The sequence below is a fragment of the Sphaeramia orbicularis genome, chromosome 3 (assembly GCF_902148855.1).
Source record: "Sphaeramia orbicularis chromosome 3, fSphaOr1.1, whole genome shotgun sequence".
Classification (NCBI taxonomy): Eukaryota; Metazoa; Chordata; class Actinopteri; order Kurtiformes; family Apogonidae; genus Sphaeramia; species Sphaeramia orbicularis.
In genome coordinates, this window is record NC_043959.1 from 8,996,129 (window position 1) to 9,013,909 (window position 17,781).

The window sequence follows — 17,781 nt, forward strand, 5'->3', positions numbered from 1 at the left end:
ACAGCCCCGAAAATGACACAGAAGGTCACAAACACCTCAGACACACAAAGGCAGACCAGTGGGTGTGGTGCTGTCAATGCTGCTACTAGCAATGTGGAAATGTTAGTCACATCTGACCTTGTATAATTCCATACTTTAATATTTAATCATAGTCATATATAATTCCACATTCCATGTCATTCAACAATAACTTACCCCTATCTGATGTCTGAATTTTACAGTTTGTTTTGCCCCTTACAGTTTTATTTTTGGCACATTACACTTATTAACCAGGTTTTGTACTGAGATCTTTTTTATACTTCTAATTTATTCTGTATAGTGTATAGTGTTTCTATTATTTTTTACACTGGTTTGCTCTTGTATTCTATTTTTATTTTATATTTCACATTTATTTTACTTTGCTGTTGCTTCACTGTAATATCCCAGTTTGGGATAAGTACATCTATCTATCTATCTATCTATCTATCTATCTATCTATCTATCTATCTATCTATCTATCTATCTATCTATCTATCTATCTATCTATCTATCTATCTATCTATCTATCTATCTTTCTATCTACAGGGTGGGAAACAAAATTTACAATGAACATTTAGTTGTTTTTTCTCAGCAGGCACTACGTCAAGTGTTTTGAAACCAAACATATATTGATGTCATAATCATACCTAACACTATTATCCATACCTTTTCAGAAACTTTTGCCCATATGAGTAATCAGGAAAGCAAACGTCAAAGAGTGTGTGATTTGCTGAATGCACTCGTCACACCAAAGGAGATTTCAAAAATAGTTGGAGTGTCCATATAGACTGTTTATAATGGAAAGAAGAGAATGACTATGAGCAAAACTATTACGAGAAAGTCTGGAAGATACTATTAAAGAAGAATGGGAGAAGCGGTCACCCGAATATTTGAGGAACACTTGCACAAGTTTCAGGAAGTGTGTGAAGGCAGTTATTGAGAAAGAAGGAGGACACATAGAATAAAAACATTTTTTGTTATGTAAATTTTCTTGTGGCAAATAAATTCTCATGACTTTCAATAAACTAACTGGTCATACAGTGTCTTTCAATCCCTGCCTCAAAATATTGTAAATTTTGCTTCCCCACCCTGTATCTATCTATCAATCTATCAATCTATCTATCTATCTATCTATCTATCTATCTATCTATCTATCTATCTATCTATCTATCTATCTATCTATCTATCTATCTATGTAATCTGTCTGTCTGTCTGTATCAAAGTTCTAATAGTTTTGGATTTTTCATTCTAGTTGAGTTTTATTTAGTTTTGACTTTTTTTCTCTAATTCAGATCATTTTAATTCATTGTTAGAGCAGGTTTGCTAGTTTTTATTGGTTTTCATTATTTTCTAAATGCTTAGTTTTAGTATTAATTTTAGTTTAGTCATCTCTTTTCTCTTCTTCTCCGTCGTATTCAAATAAATCCCAGACAGGACTTTGCTGCTTTCTCCCAACTTTAGCCTCCATGTTTCCAGGTAGAATAGGGACCAGAAGACGACTGGAAACCACAAATGACCACAAGTGACGGACCGTCAAGTGTCGTATGGTGACAGCAGAGAAACTTGCTAGAGCGAAATAAATCGATTTCATATAAATCCGACATTGACAAAGATGAAAATGAAGGAAATTTTATCCATAATTTTTATCTGTTTTAGTTAGTTTTGTAAACACACAATACAGTTTCAGTTAGTTATCGTTTTTTTCTTTTAATTATAGTTTTTATTTATTTCAGTGAACGAAAATGTTTTTTTCAATTCTAGTTTTCGTCTCTTCATTAGTTTTCATTAACGATAATAACATTGGTCTGTACGATGCTGATTAATGCGGGCTCTCATTATGAGGTCACATCCAGTGTCATCAGTGATCCATGGACACTGACCAGATCAGCTGATTCTCTGAATGCTGCAGGCAGGTCACATGTGCACCGCAGAAGCACCGATAGCATTATGAGACGATGAACATCTGATAAACCACAGCAGCAGAAGAGCAGTTCATTTTAATAGGCGTGACTCAGCATGTTCTTCTGTCTTTAATGAGGAGTGACTGGCCATATGGGAGAACATACCACCGAATATTGAGAACCTCTTCTGCTTAGTTTTATAGCATTTTGCATCAGCACAAAAGAAACTGATGAAGGGAAAAGCACTGAAGAAACTGAACTAGATGAGGAGTTCAGTTGCTCCAGTTTAACATACCTGCAAGAAGATAATATGCAAAAAACATTATTTAAAAAAACAAACAAGCAAAACAAAACTTAATTACAGTCCAATAACAGTTAACAATTTTTAACACTCAGACATGTTAGTGCAGATCAGGTTTATCTAGAACAGCAAAGTTACAGTAATGGTATGAATTACAGTGTATGGGATGATGCATAAGTGTCCACTGTGTTGGCTGATATGAAAATAAAACAACAACACCCATGAATATACAAGAGAACAGCTGTAGAATGGCTGTCCACTGTAGCAACCACTATGCATGAAAGGGTTAAAAGGTCATGGTAGTATTCAATCTGGTTGGTTTGTAACCATAACTGTAACTGGTCAGAAAGACGACTCTGGTCTGTGATGTAATTTAACAAATTAATCAGATAACTTGACTAACTTGAAAGGTGGTTTACCCGTTTCATCGTCCTTATTAGTTGTTTCCAACCGGAGGTCGTTTTTGTGAAAAAGTTGCCGATTTTGTCACATTTGGCTGCGTTTGCTTCCAGAGCTTTCCTCTTTTTAATTCTTGCTTCTCCACACCACCCTTGCTCTTTTTATTATCCATGTTTTAAACAGCAAACACAGCTGACCATCCACAGCCTACAGAGCACAGATCGTATATGCTCCACAGCTACAGTATAGAACTACTAACCATATGCAAGGACATGTTACGTCAGGTCACGGTGTGTCTGTGTGTGTTGCTAGTAGAGGGGGTGGCGGCCCAGGAACAGCGGTTGTAGTTTATGTGATCAACCCAGTGCTATGACTGACACCCCCCCCCCCCAAAAAAAAAAAAAAAAAAAAAGAAAAGGAAAATATATATGTCAAGGCCCAAAACGGAATCTGGCCCGATTCAGAATCGGGCCGGCCCAGAATGGAATTCTATTCTAGGCCGGCCTAGAATGGAATCCTGCTGCTATAATGTTATTTTTATACCATGTTGAATGCAAATGATCCATAATTCCATAATTTGTCATAATTTTACATTTTCAGTCTTACATACCTTGAGTAACTATTGTCAATTTCAGTCGATTTCACTGTACCATATATTGGTGGGGAGTACCACTAGGTTCTATTTGTAAATAAAGTGTATTATAGTTTACAATTAAAATGTTGTTTGTTTCATTTTTTTTTCACATATTTGCAAATTCCATGTATTGATTTTTGTAATAATTTAGATCATTTGCATTAAACATGGTATAAAAATAACATTATAGCAGCAGGATTCCATTCTAGGCCGGCCTAGAATAGAATTCCATTCTGGGCCGGACCGATTCTGAATCGGGCCAGATTCCGTTTTGGGCCTCGACATAAACATACATATATTTAAAGTGAACTCCGGCCCTTGCGGCCTAAATATTATACCGGCCCACCAGGAATTGTCCCGGTCCTCCCGATTAGCCAGTCCGGGCCTGGGCTGAATGCACATACAGTATATTGTGCAGGCCTTTTTGGAGCTGCTGGTGCCAGGCCAGAACATCTGTATGTGAACTCCAGTCCTTAAATATCCCACAGACTCTGAAAATGAGCTGTACAGAGATACTGAGGCGGCAGGTCTAAGCCTCTTCCTGACAGTTTTCCAGATGAATCTTGGCAGGTGAAGGCCAATGTTTGTGTTTTATTTTTATTTGTATGCATGTTTGTAATAGACAAATGAAGACTTTTTTTTTTTTACTCTTAGTAATTTCATGTTTCATAATATCTTTTGATTCCCCTCTCTTGGCCTCATTGAACTCTGTGGTTCCCAGCAGACATTATTTCTTTGCAGGTTAATTAGTGCCTATTAAATCCTTTAGATTCAATATTAAATTAGTTTTAAGAGCAGGATCAAAACTACCCAGTCACTGAACAGCTAAGAAAGAAAATGTTTCACCAAAGCTTTGGCTCCATTAGACATCTGACAAAGTTAAAACACCTGAAATCACTATTTTTGTACAAACCATGGATTAGATCAGGGCTCTCAAACTCATTTTCCTTCAGGTTCCACATTTGATCTGAAGTGGGCCAAACCAGTAAAATAATAACCTATAAATAATGACAACTCCAAATTTTTGTCTTTGTTTTAGAGTAAAGAAAAAAAAACATTAAATTATGAAAATACTTACTTTTATAAACTATCCAAACAAAAAAGATGTGAATAACCTGAAAAAAATGACATTTCTTCAGAAAAATCAGTGTAATTTTAACAATATTCTGCCTCCACTTCTCATTTGTCCATGTGCAGTATGGATCAGATCTACGAAGACACTAAACACTGAGGAACAGGCAGAAAAGAGTTCAAATTGGGCTGAATTTTCTTTAGACATTTCAGGTTGTTCATATTTGTTCAGGTTATTCACATTTTATTGGTACAGGAGAGTTTGGAAATGTAAATATTTTCAGAATTTAATGCTATTTTCTGCACTAAAACAAAGACAAAAAATGGAAGTTGTTAATTCTAGATTTTTTTTTGCAGAATTCAACATTTTTTGCTAAATTTAAGATTTTTGTTTTTTGATTAATTCAAGATTTTTTTTTTTTGCTTAATACAAGATTTTTTTTTTACTTAATAGAAGACTTTTTTTTGGCTTAATTCAACATTTTTTCCTTAATTCAAGCTAATTTGTTTTTTGTTTTTTTTTTGCTTGATTCAATTCAAGACTGTGGAACTTTTGACTTTGCAAATTCATCCCACAGGCCAGATTGGAACATTTGGCGGGCCGCATTTGGCCCCCGGGCCACATGTTTGACACCCCTGGATTAGATGACAATGTGTAATATAATAGTAATAAACCCACTTTATCGTAAAAATGGGAATAATATGCACAATTAAATATATGTATAAGTAGAAACCTGTTCGCTATTCAGTTTGCCAAATTGCTTCACTTGTTGATAATCATCAGTGTTAGTGCTGTTTAGAGGCAGGTTTACGCACATGCACAATTATAATGTTGGCAGAAAATTCTATAGGTGGATGTTAACTTGTGGTTCAATCATCATGGGAAAAATGACACCATCCTGCACTAAAAAGATAAGATGGGTTATTATTTTTTTTATTTTGCTTTATTTATTTATTTATTTATAACATGCAAAGAAACAAAACAAAATAAAACATATAAATGGACAGAGTCTATCTTCATGCACATACAAGTCTGAATTTTGCAAAAGGAGTAGGAAGAAGTCTAAACTTATTTAATCCAACCTCTCAGTGCTTTTACACCTTTATCACTAACTTAATACAAGAATCAAACAATACATTTTTCCTAATTTTAGCATCAAACCACAACAAATCCATATGTAATAACTGAAGGATACACAACAGTATGTTCATGGCAGTGCAGTCATACAAACAGACTCAACAATTCAACCATTTTCTTCAATAATTCCAGCAGATTTATCAGTACAACATCATCCATAAACAAACAGGCCTCATTGTCATTATTAATACTGTAACCTCTCAAGGATCATTTTTTTATATATATATTTTTAAACTGAATTATGTTAGATATTTGTTTTATCTCCACACACAATTTGTTCCATAATTTTCCTCCACAGATGGTGATGCAGAAACTTTTGAACCTAGTGCGTACTTTATGAATCTTTAAATTTAACTTTCCCCTTAAACCTCTCTTTCACTAAACATTTCTTGAATATTGCCTGGCAGTCAGTTATTCTTTGCTTTATACATTATTTGAATAGTTTTGAACTCCACAAGGTCAATGAGTTTTAAAGTTTTAGAATGGAAAAATAGTGGATTTGTGTGTTCACGAAAACCAACATTGTGAACAATTCTTGCTGCTCTTTTTTGCAGTAGAAAAAGTCTTTGTAATGAACTTGTATATGTATTTCCCCATACCTCCAAACAGTAACTTAAATAAGGTAAGATCAATGAATTACGAAAAAAGGTAAACGACACGCACATCCAAAAATAGGAGGTGTGCAGGATCCTGAACAAATTAACCATGAAAAAATAAAGGAAGGTCCGCACAACCTGTGAGCTCCCAAACCATTTATTCTGTTATGTGACGTTTCGGGCCGAGGCCCTTCATCAGACTGAGGACAGACAAACTTACACAGGTGTTTTATATATACAGCATCTAATCACAACACGTGACCTGCGATATACGTCATTTTGGAATAACAGAAAAAAGTCTTTTAAAACTTTTCAAACATATGATCAATTATAAATGATCAAGAGTCAAACATTCCAAGTGTCCACTAATACAAAATACACAGGTGTTTTATATGCAGTGTCCGACCACAATAGCACGTGACATGCAAATATACATCATCTTAGAAGAGCAGAAAATAACTTATTAAACCTTATCATACATACATTCGTCAAATGTTTCGAATGTCTACAAATACACATAATTTTTAGTGATCAAGCTGCTTTGCACTCATATTTCTAAACAGGTATTAATCAAATTTCTACAGGTCCATGTAGTTATACTGTCCATCTGAATGTGGTGACAAACACCACAGCATGTGTGCACAGTTCTTACTGACAAAAATACAAGAACAGATTTACAAAAATGGATTTACAAAAGCAAAAACAAAAGCAAAGAAAAAACTATATTGGGCAGCGTTGTGATACATCCAAATAGACAGCTAAACTACAGTGTTGGAGTGAGGATATATATATACTACATACACTGGAGTGAAGTGGTCTATGTGAAGACTGATTTTAGGAACGTATGAGGAATTATGAAGAGTCTATAAAAACAGTCTGAGATCAAATTCTTCATTGAGGCCTTTGGGGTTAAGTGTATCTAAAGTATGAATCCGAAAAGCCTCCCGTTGAAGTAACAAACGGTTGATATCACCCCCTCACCACCTCGGCTGGGCACACTGACTTTTTCTATGCCCAAGTAAGAACAATTCTTACTGCTCTTTTTTGTAGTAGAAACAGTCTTTGTAATGAACTTGTATATGTATTTCCCCATACCTCCAAACAGTAAATTAAATAAGGTAAGACCAGTGAATTATACAAAATCTGAAGTGATTTTCAATCTAAGATCCCCTTCGCTCTGGCCAGGACTGAGGTGCTTCTGGAATCCACTGTTTGTCTTTAATTTACAGACCTTTAGTCAATCTGGGTTTTTTATGACCCAACGATGCGTGGTAGATGTTCAGAGTTCACTCAGGACACACACAGAGGATTTCAATCAAACATGACCCGACGCTCCTGAGTAAACACCAGAGGAAATCAAAAGGAGGTCAGTGGATTGAAGTGGCATCAAACATTCATGACATCATGACTGATGTCCACAGCTTTTCTGTTGAGTTGTTATGATCCAGTGCCCCTCTGTGGACTCTGACAGTTAGTGCAATAACAAACTCACCACCACATGGCGCTGCAATAACCACTTCTGTTTTATGAAGCTGGGATTTAACTTGTATTTGGTGAGTGTTTAATTATCAGTAAAATGTCAATAAAAGCCAAGTATAATTTTATTCCATCATGTCCTGTTCTGGCAGATGGTAGTTTGTTTGTTTGTTTGTTTGTTTTGTAATGTATTTTCATATAAATGGCTTGATATATAAAACAACTGATTACAAAAACCAGCCATACGTATTATTAATAAGGCCAGTTACTATGAACATACTAATGAATTGTTTATGAAATCCCATATTATGGAATTTAATGATTTGGTTTACTGTAAAATAATGCAAATAATGTATAAAGCCAAATTAAAGTGACTCCCTGTGTGTGTACAAAGGTTCTTCTCAACACATGAGTCTAAATATGATTTGCCAGATGTTTGTAAATTTGTTGAACAAAAAGCTAAAAAAAAGAGGCTAAACGCAGATGTATATATATGTGTTATTGGAGTTAAACTATGGAATGAGGCCAGCATGGTTTTAAGAATGTGCAGTCCATTTTTGACATTTAAAAAAGTGGTATGTAAGGCAATTTTTGAAGGATACAATTGTTAAGATCTAATAAGTAATAAGTAAATAATTTATTTTTGACTCTACATTAAATTACCATTAATTTGGTTGGTTAAGTTTTCTATTTTTCTGGTTTAGTTTCACCTTTTTATGTTTTTGCTTGTTTGTTTGGTTGTATGCATTGTTGTTTTTTTTCTTTTTCTTATATTGAATGCTGGGTAACTGAATGTGTTCTGTAGGACAGGCATTAATAGAAGCATTCTGCTTCTGCCTGGGCCTGTTCAGTCATTAACCCAGTGGTTTCCAACCTTTTTTAGATCGTGACCCCATTTTAACATCACAAATTTCTGGTGACCCCAGACATTCAAAGCGGAGATTTTTTCTTTTTTTTTTTTTGAATTTTTTTTTTTTAAATTAATTTGTTTTTTATCATGCTATACTATGTTGCAAATAAATGTTAATTTTAAATGACATTTAGTCTATATAATGTGTATTATTGTGGACGGAGGCAGTAAATCCAGGTGTAGATTACTGCACAGTCAGTACAGTTCACTACTGTACAGTCAGTCCAGCTGTGATTTACAAGGAGGACAATTAATACTGAACAAACAAAAACTCAAACTATGGATTATGAAAGAGCTGCAGCATCTGAAACTGACCACAATGAACATTTGACACATAAACAGAACCACAGAGCTGCAGTTTCAGCTTCACAGTTTGTCTTTTATGGATTATCCTCCTGAGACCCAGGGAAGTAAAGGTTTTGGGTTTTTACATTAAATAATCACCTTGATTGGAAATGGCATCATGCAATATTTGTTTTTTCAGATACATTTTAAATGTATGTATTGTTTTATGGAATGTCCTTTACTGCAAGCTTTTTTTTTTTTTTTTTTTTTTTTTTGTAAAGATGTGAAACTTTTGTCCCCAACAAAGGAAAAAATGCATTGCTGGGTCTCAGGAGGTGATGATTGGCTCTGTCAACTCAACATAGATTTTTTTATTTGTAAGTTTTTATCTATTTATTTATTTTATCAATTACTAGAAATTTCAGGTGACCCCATTTGAATTCCCGACCCCAAGGCTGAAAAACACTGCATTAACCTGTTGGTAATGTCTGTAGTGTTGACACTGGTTGTATTATTATATGATGACTGAATAAAGAATTTCATCATTTCATCATTTTTACTGTTGTGCACTTTATAAATAAAACTTTTTTTTTTTAGTTATTTATAAGTAATTTTTTGGGGGGGTGTTATTGTTATTGCTTTTTTTTTTTTTAATATCAGTATTTTGTTATTTTTATTATTTTATCAGTAACTTATACGATTTTTAACTAAATGCTGCTGACAGTCGGGGACCTGAGTACAATATTTCGATTTCTGTGTATTTTTATATGCTGAAATGACAAATAAACTTGAATCTGATCTGAAATCTGAACCTGATTTTCATCATCATATGTTTGCATGTGGCTTTAATTGTAAATCAGTGTCTGCCTGTCCTTTGCAGTCTGGCCGTCTGGACTCTCATTACCCAAAAGTGTGTGGCCACCAAGGAAACGTCCTGGACATCAAGTGGAATCCATTCTTCGAAAACATCATCGCTTCCTGCTCTGAAGATACGTCGGCAAGTCACTGCATCCTTTGTTAATGTTTAAATCTGTCAGAATAGTCCTAGAGCAGGGCTGTCAAACTCATGTTAGTTCAGTTCCACATACAGACTAATATGATCTAAAGTGGGCTGGACCAGTAAAATAATATCAATCATAGGATAAGAACTGATAAATAATATCAACTCCAAAGTTTTTTCTTATATTTTTGAGTGAAAAAAAGTCAAATTCCATAATGAAAATGTTTACATCTACGAACTGTACTTGAACATAACACGAACAAATATGAACAACCTGAAAATTCTTAAGAAAAATAAGTGCAATTTTAAGAATATTACGCCGTAGTTTATCATTTATTGTTTATTGTTTATTCTTCATTCACATGTATACAAGACAATAAAACACAATAATAATAACAGTAAAAGACATGCCGGGGAAGCCAAAAACCAAAGTGGTTTATCATGGGCCTCCCCAAAGACTTGAAATAAAAAAAGTATTTACAGTGTCTAATATGATATACAATCATAAATAAACAAAATTAATTAAAAGAAGGAAATACGTAAAAAACTAAAAAACTAAAAAACTAAACTAAATATATCATAAGCAGTGCACGTAGAAATAAATACGAATCAACAAAACTATTAAACGAAATTCAGAATGAAACTAATAAGTTATCTAACTAAGAAGAATGATAAATGAATCAAGAAGAGCAAACAGATGAGGTGAAAGTAGTGCTTGGATGTTCTATGAAATCCAGTTTTAAAACTTTTTTGAATCTCGGTAAGAACACACAGGTTTGCTGTGACTGGGTTAAATTGTTCCATGTGATGGGGCCCCTATACAGTATTGTAAATTGTTTCTGATTGGATTTTGTCATAATGGGTCTGAGTAGATTCTGCTGTCTTGTACTGTGGTGATGAATGTCTGAGTTGAACTGGAAGAAGCCTTTGTATTGATCAGGTAAACATGAGCTGTTATTGACAATTTTATGGACAAATAAGGCAATCTGTAATGTGTTGATCTCATACACAGTCATAACTTTACACATGTACATCACAGCTTACAGATCACAGTGGATCTACAAACACACAAAACATTTAGTAACAGACAGAATGTTGGTAAAATTCCACATACTTGTCTTAAGACATTTTAGGTTGTTCACATTTATTTGTAAAAGGCTTGTCTGTAAATGTAAACATTTGTGTAATTTTACCTTTTTTACACTAAAACAAAGAAAGAAAATTGTATTTTTCTTTATGTATAGGTTATTCTGATAGTATTTTACTGGTCTGACCCACTTAAGATTGAATTGACCTAAAATGATTTTAACATCATTGATCGTTAATAACTTCAGTGTAATTTTTGCATTTCACAAATTCATCCCACGGGCCACATTGGACCCTTTGGCAGGCCGGTTTTGGCACCCGGGCCACATGTTTGACACCTGTGTCCTAGAGTACATGCATCATGTGACATGATAGTGAAATTGTGAAATAATAGAGTTTTACTGTGAAATCATAAACCTTCTCATATGAGGCGTATTATGAAACAGCATATCACCATTATTCTAATCTCACATGATATACCAGGGCTGTCAAACTCATTTTAGTTCAGTTCCATATTCAGCTAAATTTGATCTGCAGTGAGCTGAACCAGTAAAATAATAACAGAATATTATATAAATAATGTCAACTCCAAACTTTTATCTCTGTTTTAGAGTGGAAAAAGTTAATTTACATTATGAAAAGGTTTACATCTACAAACTATCCTTTCAAGAGATGTGGAAAAACATGAACAAACTGAAAAAATAAGTGTAATCTTAACAATATTCAGCCTCAGTTTATCCTTTACACAAGTACATTATAACGTACAGATCACAGTGGATCTACAGACACACCAAAACATTTAATAACAGACAGAATCTTGTTAAAACTGTACTTCTCTTAAGACATTTCAGGTTGTTCATATTTGTTCAGGTTATTCACATTTTTTTTGCAAAATTAAACTTTGTTTTAGTGTAAATACATGAAAATATTTACGTTTACAAAGAGAAACATTTGGAGTTGTCATTATTTTTATGTTATTATGATAGTATTTGACTGGTCCTGCCCACTGGAGATTGAATTGGTCTGAATGAATGAATGAATGAATGAATGAATGAAATCTTTATTTCGAACATGTAGACAGTGAAATCCAAACAAAAATCAACCAACAAAATATAAGTACTGGTACATAAATGATTGATAAGCAAACAAACAAACAAACAAAATAAATAAATGTAAATAATAATAATAATAATAATAATAATAATAATAATAATAATAATAATAATAATAATAATAATAATAATAAAACAAATGAAATGAAATTATACATGCTCGAAAAGGAGTAGGAAGAAGTAAAAACTTATGTACTCCTACCCCCAATTTCTTTTCCTTAAGATCATGATATAGCAATTATTATTTTGTATGTATATTAATATAATAATAATAATAATAATAATAATAATAATAATAGTATAACAACATCACACATCCTTTTTCCTATACACACTAATATGATAATGCCCATTTACAACTTTTCCTACCAGATATTAATACCAGATATCAATAAAAACTAAAAAGAACAAAAACAAAACAAAAAACAAAACAAACAGTAAAAGCAAACAAAAACACATATACATATATAATATAAATGCATATAATATTCTGAATGTGGAACCTGAAATGAAAGGATTGTTAATATCTTCAGTGTAATTTTTGCATTTCACAAATAATTCCTCCTGCAGGGCCGGACTGGACCCTTTGGCACATGTTTGACACCTGTGTCCTAGAGTAAATGCATCATGTGACATGACAGTGAAATTGTGAAATAATGGAGTTTCACTGTGAAATCATAAATCGTCTCATATGAGGCGTATTATGAAACAGCATATCACCATTATTCTAATCTCACATTATATATGATATATGCTGCTTTTCTGTACATGCACCTGGTGCTGTTCTGTGCAAAGCCGTGCTAGTGCCGTGTCCTGGGTAGTACTTTCACTTGTTGACAGATAATCTCCTCTGGTCCACCACAGAGCCTCTCGTCACAGCTGTAATCCAATCTAATCCTAATGCCATGGGCTACATTGATAGCAAGAGCTATTTTTGATCAGAGATCTCTTACCGTGTTTGTTTTGGAGCTCAGACACTTCAGTTATAAAAACATGAAGAGGCCTTCAGAATAAAAGTGACCTGTGTTACAGCTGAGATGTACACTGTAAAAAATGACTGTAGAATTAACACCAAAATGTTGTAAAATTGCAACATAAAAAAACTGTGACAATACAATGCAAAGTTGTTTATTTGAAAAGATTTTTCTGTTAACAATTAAATCAAATATAGCTGTAGTTTTTACAGGAAGAGTATGTGAACAAAACCAGATTTGTATGTAGAAATGATGTATTTCTATTGTTTTTAGAAAATAAAACTGTAAATTCAAAAACAATGTGGTTAAATCTATGTGTTTAAACTGTTAAATCTGCATGTTTAAAATTTTAAATCTACGTGTTTAAAATGTTCAGTCTACATGTTTAAAATGTTAAATTTACATATTTAAACTGTTAAATCTACATGTTACTCTGTAAATATGTTTACAGTTGGATGTGTTTTTTTTAGTATTGTTCTGGAAACCACAGCTGCCAGTTTTTTTCTGTAAAAACAACAGGATTTTTTTTTTTTACGGTGTAGGTGTTGAATATGCTGTGTGTTTGTGTGAATGTGGTAGGTGCGAGTATGGGAGATCCCAGATGGCGGTCTGAGGCGCAACATGACCGAGGCGGTGCTGGAGCTGTACGGCCACAGCAGACGGGTGGGTCTGATCGAATGGCACCCCACCAGCAGCGGCATCCTTTTCAGCGCCGGCTACGACTACAAGGTGAAATCACACTCAAAATTATTGTTCAGAACCTCCATTAGCTGAGACTTTCTAGACCCTTTTCCAGAAAACAGGTTTAAAACCCTCTGATTCTAAACCTGAACTCTAAGGTCATGATTCCTGATGTGAGTTTTCAGTCCAAAACAGCTGATCAGAATTAATTTAATGTAGATTATTTTCACTCTGAGTTAAAAAAAAAAAAAAAATCAATTGAGATGAGAGATTTTGAGTCATCAAAAGGCTGAGCTTCCATGTAGAAATATGTGCAAAAACTCCTACATGCACATGTGGACTGTATCATATTTACACTATAGCATTACAGCTTTTAACCCTTTCATGCATGAATTATGAGAAACTTAAGATTTTTTTCCTGAGTGTTTTTATTCCTATTTAGGCATGAAAAAACCAATGCAACTGAATTTTTTTATGAATCTATTTTTCATGGAGTTACAAAAATGTCCACTCAACTGGACACCATGTGTTAAATTTCTGAAGCAAAGACACGTGTATTTAAAACCCATCATCGTAAAGTGATAAAATGTGTGAAAACTATGAAATAAAAACATTAATGCAGCTAATCTGATGTTTTCTCACATTTTATCATACTCTAATACTAGTTTTTGCTCATTTCATGGAGATAATACATAAAAAAAAACCTTTTTGTTTGAGAAAATTAGCTGTTAAAGTAATGGTCTGAATATCAGTGTAGACGATGCATGAGCGTCCACTGTGTTGGTTGATATCCTCCCGAGATCCAGTAAAGTGAAAATCTTTAGCTTTTTTACATTAAACAGTCATCTTGATTGGAAACTGCAAAATGCAAGTGTTTTTAAATTATTTTTATTTATTTATTTTTTAATCTGTCCTTTGCAATGAACAGCATTTTTTTTTTTTTTAAACTGTCAAACTTTAGTCCCCTACAGAGGACAAAAATGCATTGCTGTATGACTGTGTTATCTGATGATTCTATGAGCTCGAAATAAAACTACTACTACTACTACCACTACTGTTAACATTCTCATAATTCATGCTTTAAAGGGTTAATAGTCCTTGTACCAACATTTCCTCAGTGTGTGTCTGACTGAGTTAGTGGTTCCAGAGGACGTTTTCCAAAGTTATCTCTTGCTGGTCTACTCACATATCTGTTATTTGAGTAACAGAACTCTCTAACAGCTTCATGTAAAAAATACTTCTGTCAGATCCTGATCTGGAACCTGGAGATCGGAGAGCCGGTGAAAATGATCGACTGCCACTCTGACGTTATCCTCAGCATGTCGTTCAACACAGACGGCAGCCTTCTGGCCACCAGCTGCAAAGACAAGAAGCTGCGCATCATTGAGCCACGCTCCGGCAGAGTCCTTCAGGTGTTTTTTTTTAATAAATATTCACACACACACTGGCTGGAAGGTGCACTATGAGGTCAAAATGTGTTTTTATTTCATTTAACCTTTATTTAACCAGGTTGGTCCCATTGAGATGGGGGATCTTTTTATCAAGGGAGGCCTGGTTAAGACGGCAGCAAAACAGTCACATCATTACAGTTTACAATAGAAAAGCATTTGCAAACACACACACACACAAAGCAATCAATCTAAACATTTACAGACCAACAGCCTCAATTTCAGAGATTTCACTCTGTCTTTCTAACCATATAAAGCACAGTTTTTCAACCTTGGGGTCGGAACCCCACGTGGGGTCGCCTGGAATTCAAATGGGGTTGCCTGAAATTTCTAGTAATTGATAAAAAAAAAAAAAAAAAAAAAATTACTTCATAAAAAAATCTATGTTGAGTTGACAGAGACAATCCCAATCCATAACAGACAAACTGAAACTGCAGCACTGTGATTCTGTTTATCTGTCAAATGTTCATTGTGGTCAGTTTCAGATGCTGCAGCTCTTTCATAATTCATAGTTTCAGTTCTTGTTTGTTCAGTATTAACTGTCAGCCTTATAATTCACAGCTGGACTGACTGTACATATCCTGACCAAGGAAAATCAAATTCTTACTTTGTGCAGTAATTTACATCTGGCTTTACTGCGTCTGTCCATTATAATATAAATTTTATAGCCTAAATGTCGTCTAAAATTAATGTTTATTTGCAACATAGTATGGCAAACAATTACATGATCAAAAACAAATCAATTTTAGCAAAAAAAAGCCAGGCGTCTACGGGCAAATGCACTGAGCAGAGATCGAATGAGAAAACAGCGACACGGGAATGGATGAGAAGTGAACTCGAGTCCGTTGATTTGTGATAAAGCTGATTCTGAACGAACTCGTCTGTGAGATGACATAGTTTTAACACATTTGTAGTCAATGAAATGTCAACACAACTGTACAAATTTAACCATTTAATTTTCGTTATTTTAGGGAAAGCTGGGCTTCCCTTGCAGTCTATGAGAAATCGTCTCTGCCTCCTATTTCACCAGGAGGTGCTCAGGACCACACTTACTTATTATACAAATTCTCTGTTAAACGATATAACAGAGGACATCCGTTTGCATCGTTTGCTGTTTATGTTCATTAAACAAATTCATGAGATGTAATTTTCAGTGATTCAAAACAGCCGGACCAATTTTTAGCCACAGCAAAATTATGGAAACAAAGCTTCGATTAAGAAAAATAGTAATTTTTTAAATCAATTTGAGTCGATTAAATGATTAATTGTTTAAGCCAGGGGTTTCAAACATGCGCCCTGCCAAAGGTTCCAATCAGGCCCCTGGGATATTTTTGCAAAGTCAAAAATTCCACAGTCTTGAATTGAAATAAGCAAAAAAAAAAAAAAAAAATTAGCTTGAATTAAGGAAAAAATGTTGAATTAAGCAAAAAAAAAAATCTTCAATTATGTAAAAAAAAAAACCTTGAATTTAGCAAAAAATCTCAAATCAACAACTTCAAATTTTTAATCTTTGTTTTAGTGCAAAAAATTATATTAAATTATGAAAATATTTACATTTACAAACTATCCTGTAACAAAATGTGAATAACCTGAACAAATATGAACAACCTGAAATGTCTAAAGAAAATTCAGCCCAGTTCAAACTCTTTTCTGCCTGTTCCTCTGTGTTTAGTGTCTTTGTAGATCTGATCCATACTGCACATGGACAAATGAGAAGTGGAGGCAGAATATTGTTAAAATTTCACTGATTTTTCTGAAGAAATTTCATTTTTTCAGGTTATTCACATCTTTTTTGTTTGGATAGTTTATAAAAGTAGGTAAGATTCTGTTGGGTTTCTGTAAATTGGCTTAGAGTCTGGTTTTGACCAACTCTATATATAAAGTATCATGAGATAACTTTTGTGATCTGGCGCTATATAAACAAAATTTGATTGATTGAAGGATTTGATTGGTTTTCTCCTGTAAGTCGCTTTGGAAAAAAGCGTCTGCCAAATGCATAAACATAAACATAAACATAAACACAAGTATTTTCATAATTTAATGTTTTTTTTTTTCTTTACATTGATACAAAGACAAAAATTTGCAGTTGTCATTACCTCCGCCAAGGAGGTTATGTTTTTGCCAGGGTTTGTTTGTTTGTCTGTTTGTCTGTCCGTTAGTGTGCAACATAACTCAAAAAGTTATGGACAGATTTTGATGAAATTTTCAGGGTTTGTTGGAAATGGGATAGGGAAGAAATGATTAACTTTTGGGGGTGATCCGGAAGAAATCCTGGATTCTGGATCACTTTGAAATTTTCGTTAACATTGTGGTAAATGGGGCCAAAATTTTCTTTTCCCAATATCTCGCTTAATTATTGACCAAAACTCATGAAATTTAACTCAGGAATTGACAGTGGGGTCCTCTATCACATTTCAAAGGCTGATCCGGATCTGATCCAGAAGGCGGATTTTATCTCAATTTATATAAAAAATGGGGGTGCCCTTACTTTTTGGCCTACTGTGCCTTTAATATTAAAGGTAGAAATTTCTGACAAGTGCCATCGTGTAGCTCAGTCAGTTCCGCATCGGGAGTATGCCACCGGATTTCATGTAGCTTTAATACTTAAGGAGCTAGATCCAGAAGAAAACCGCCATTATGAGAAATGTGATTTTCGTGAATAACTACTGAACTAATAAGGATATAATTATGAATCCAGTTGCTAATGGTATGTTTTCATGGTCAAGGAATCTTAAAATATAGGTAAAATAA

At 33.9% G+C, this 17,781-nt stretch overlaps 1 protein-coding gene across 2 annotated transcripts in view; it reads left to right on the top strand.

Moving 5' to 3' along the window:
* coro2ba (coronin, actin binding protein, 2Ba) overlaps window positions 1–17,781 on the top strand; it is a 121,450-nt gene that overhangs the window by 86,845 nt on the left and 16,824 nt on the right. For both annotated transcript variants that reach the window (XM_030131035.1, XM_030131037.1), the window contains exons 3-5: window positions 9,610–9,726; window positions 13,481–13,630; window positions 14,830–14,994. In XM_030131035.1, coding sequence (XP_029986895.1) covers window positions 9,610–9,726; window positions 13,481–13,630; window positions 14,830–14,994 — 432 coding nt within the window. The remainder of the gene's footprint in view (window positions 1–9,609; window positions 9,727–13,480; window positions 13,631–14,829; window positions 14,995–17,781) is intronic.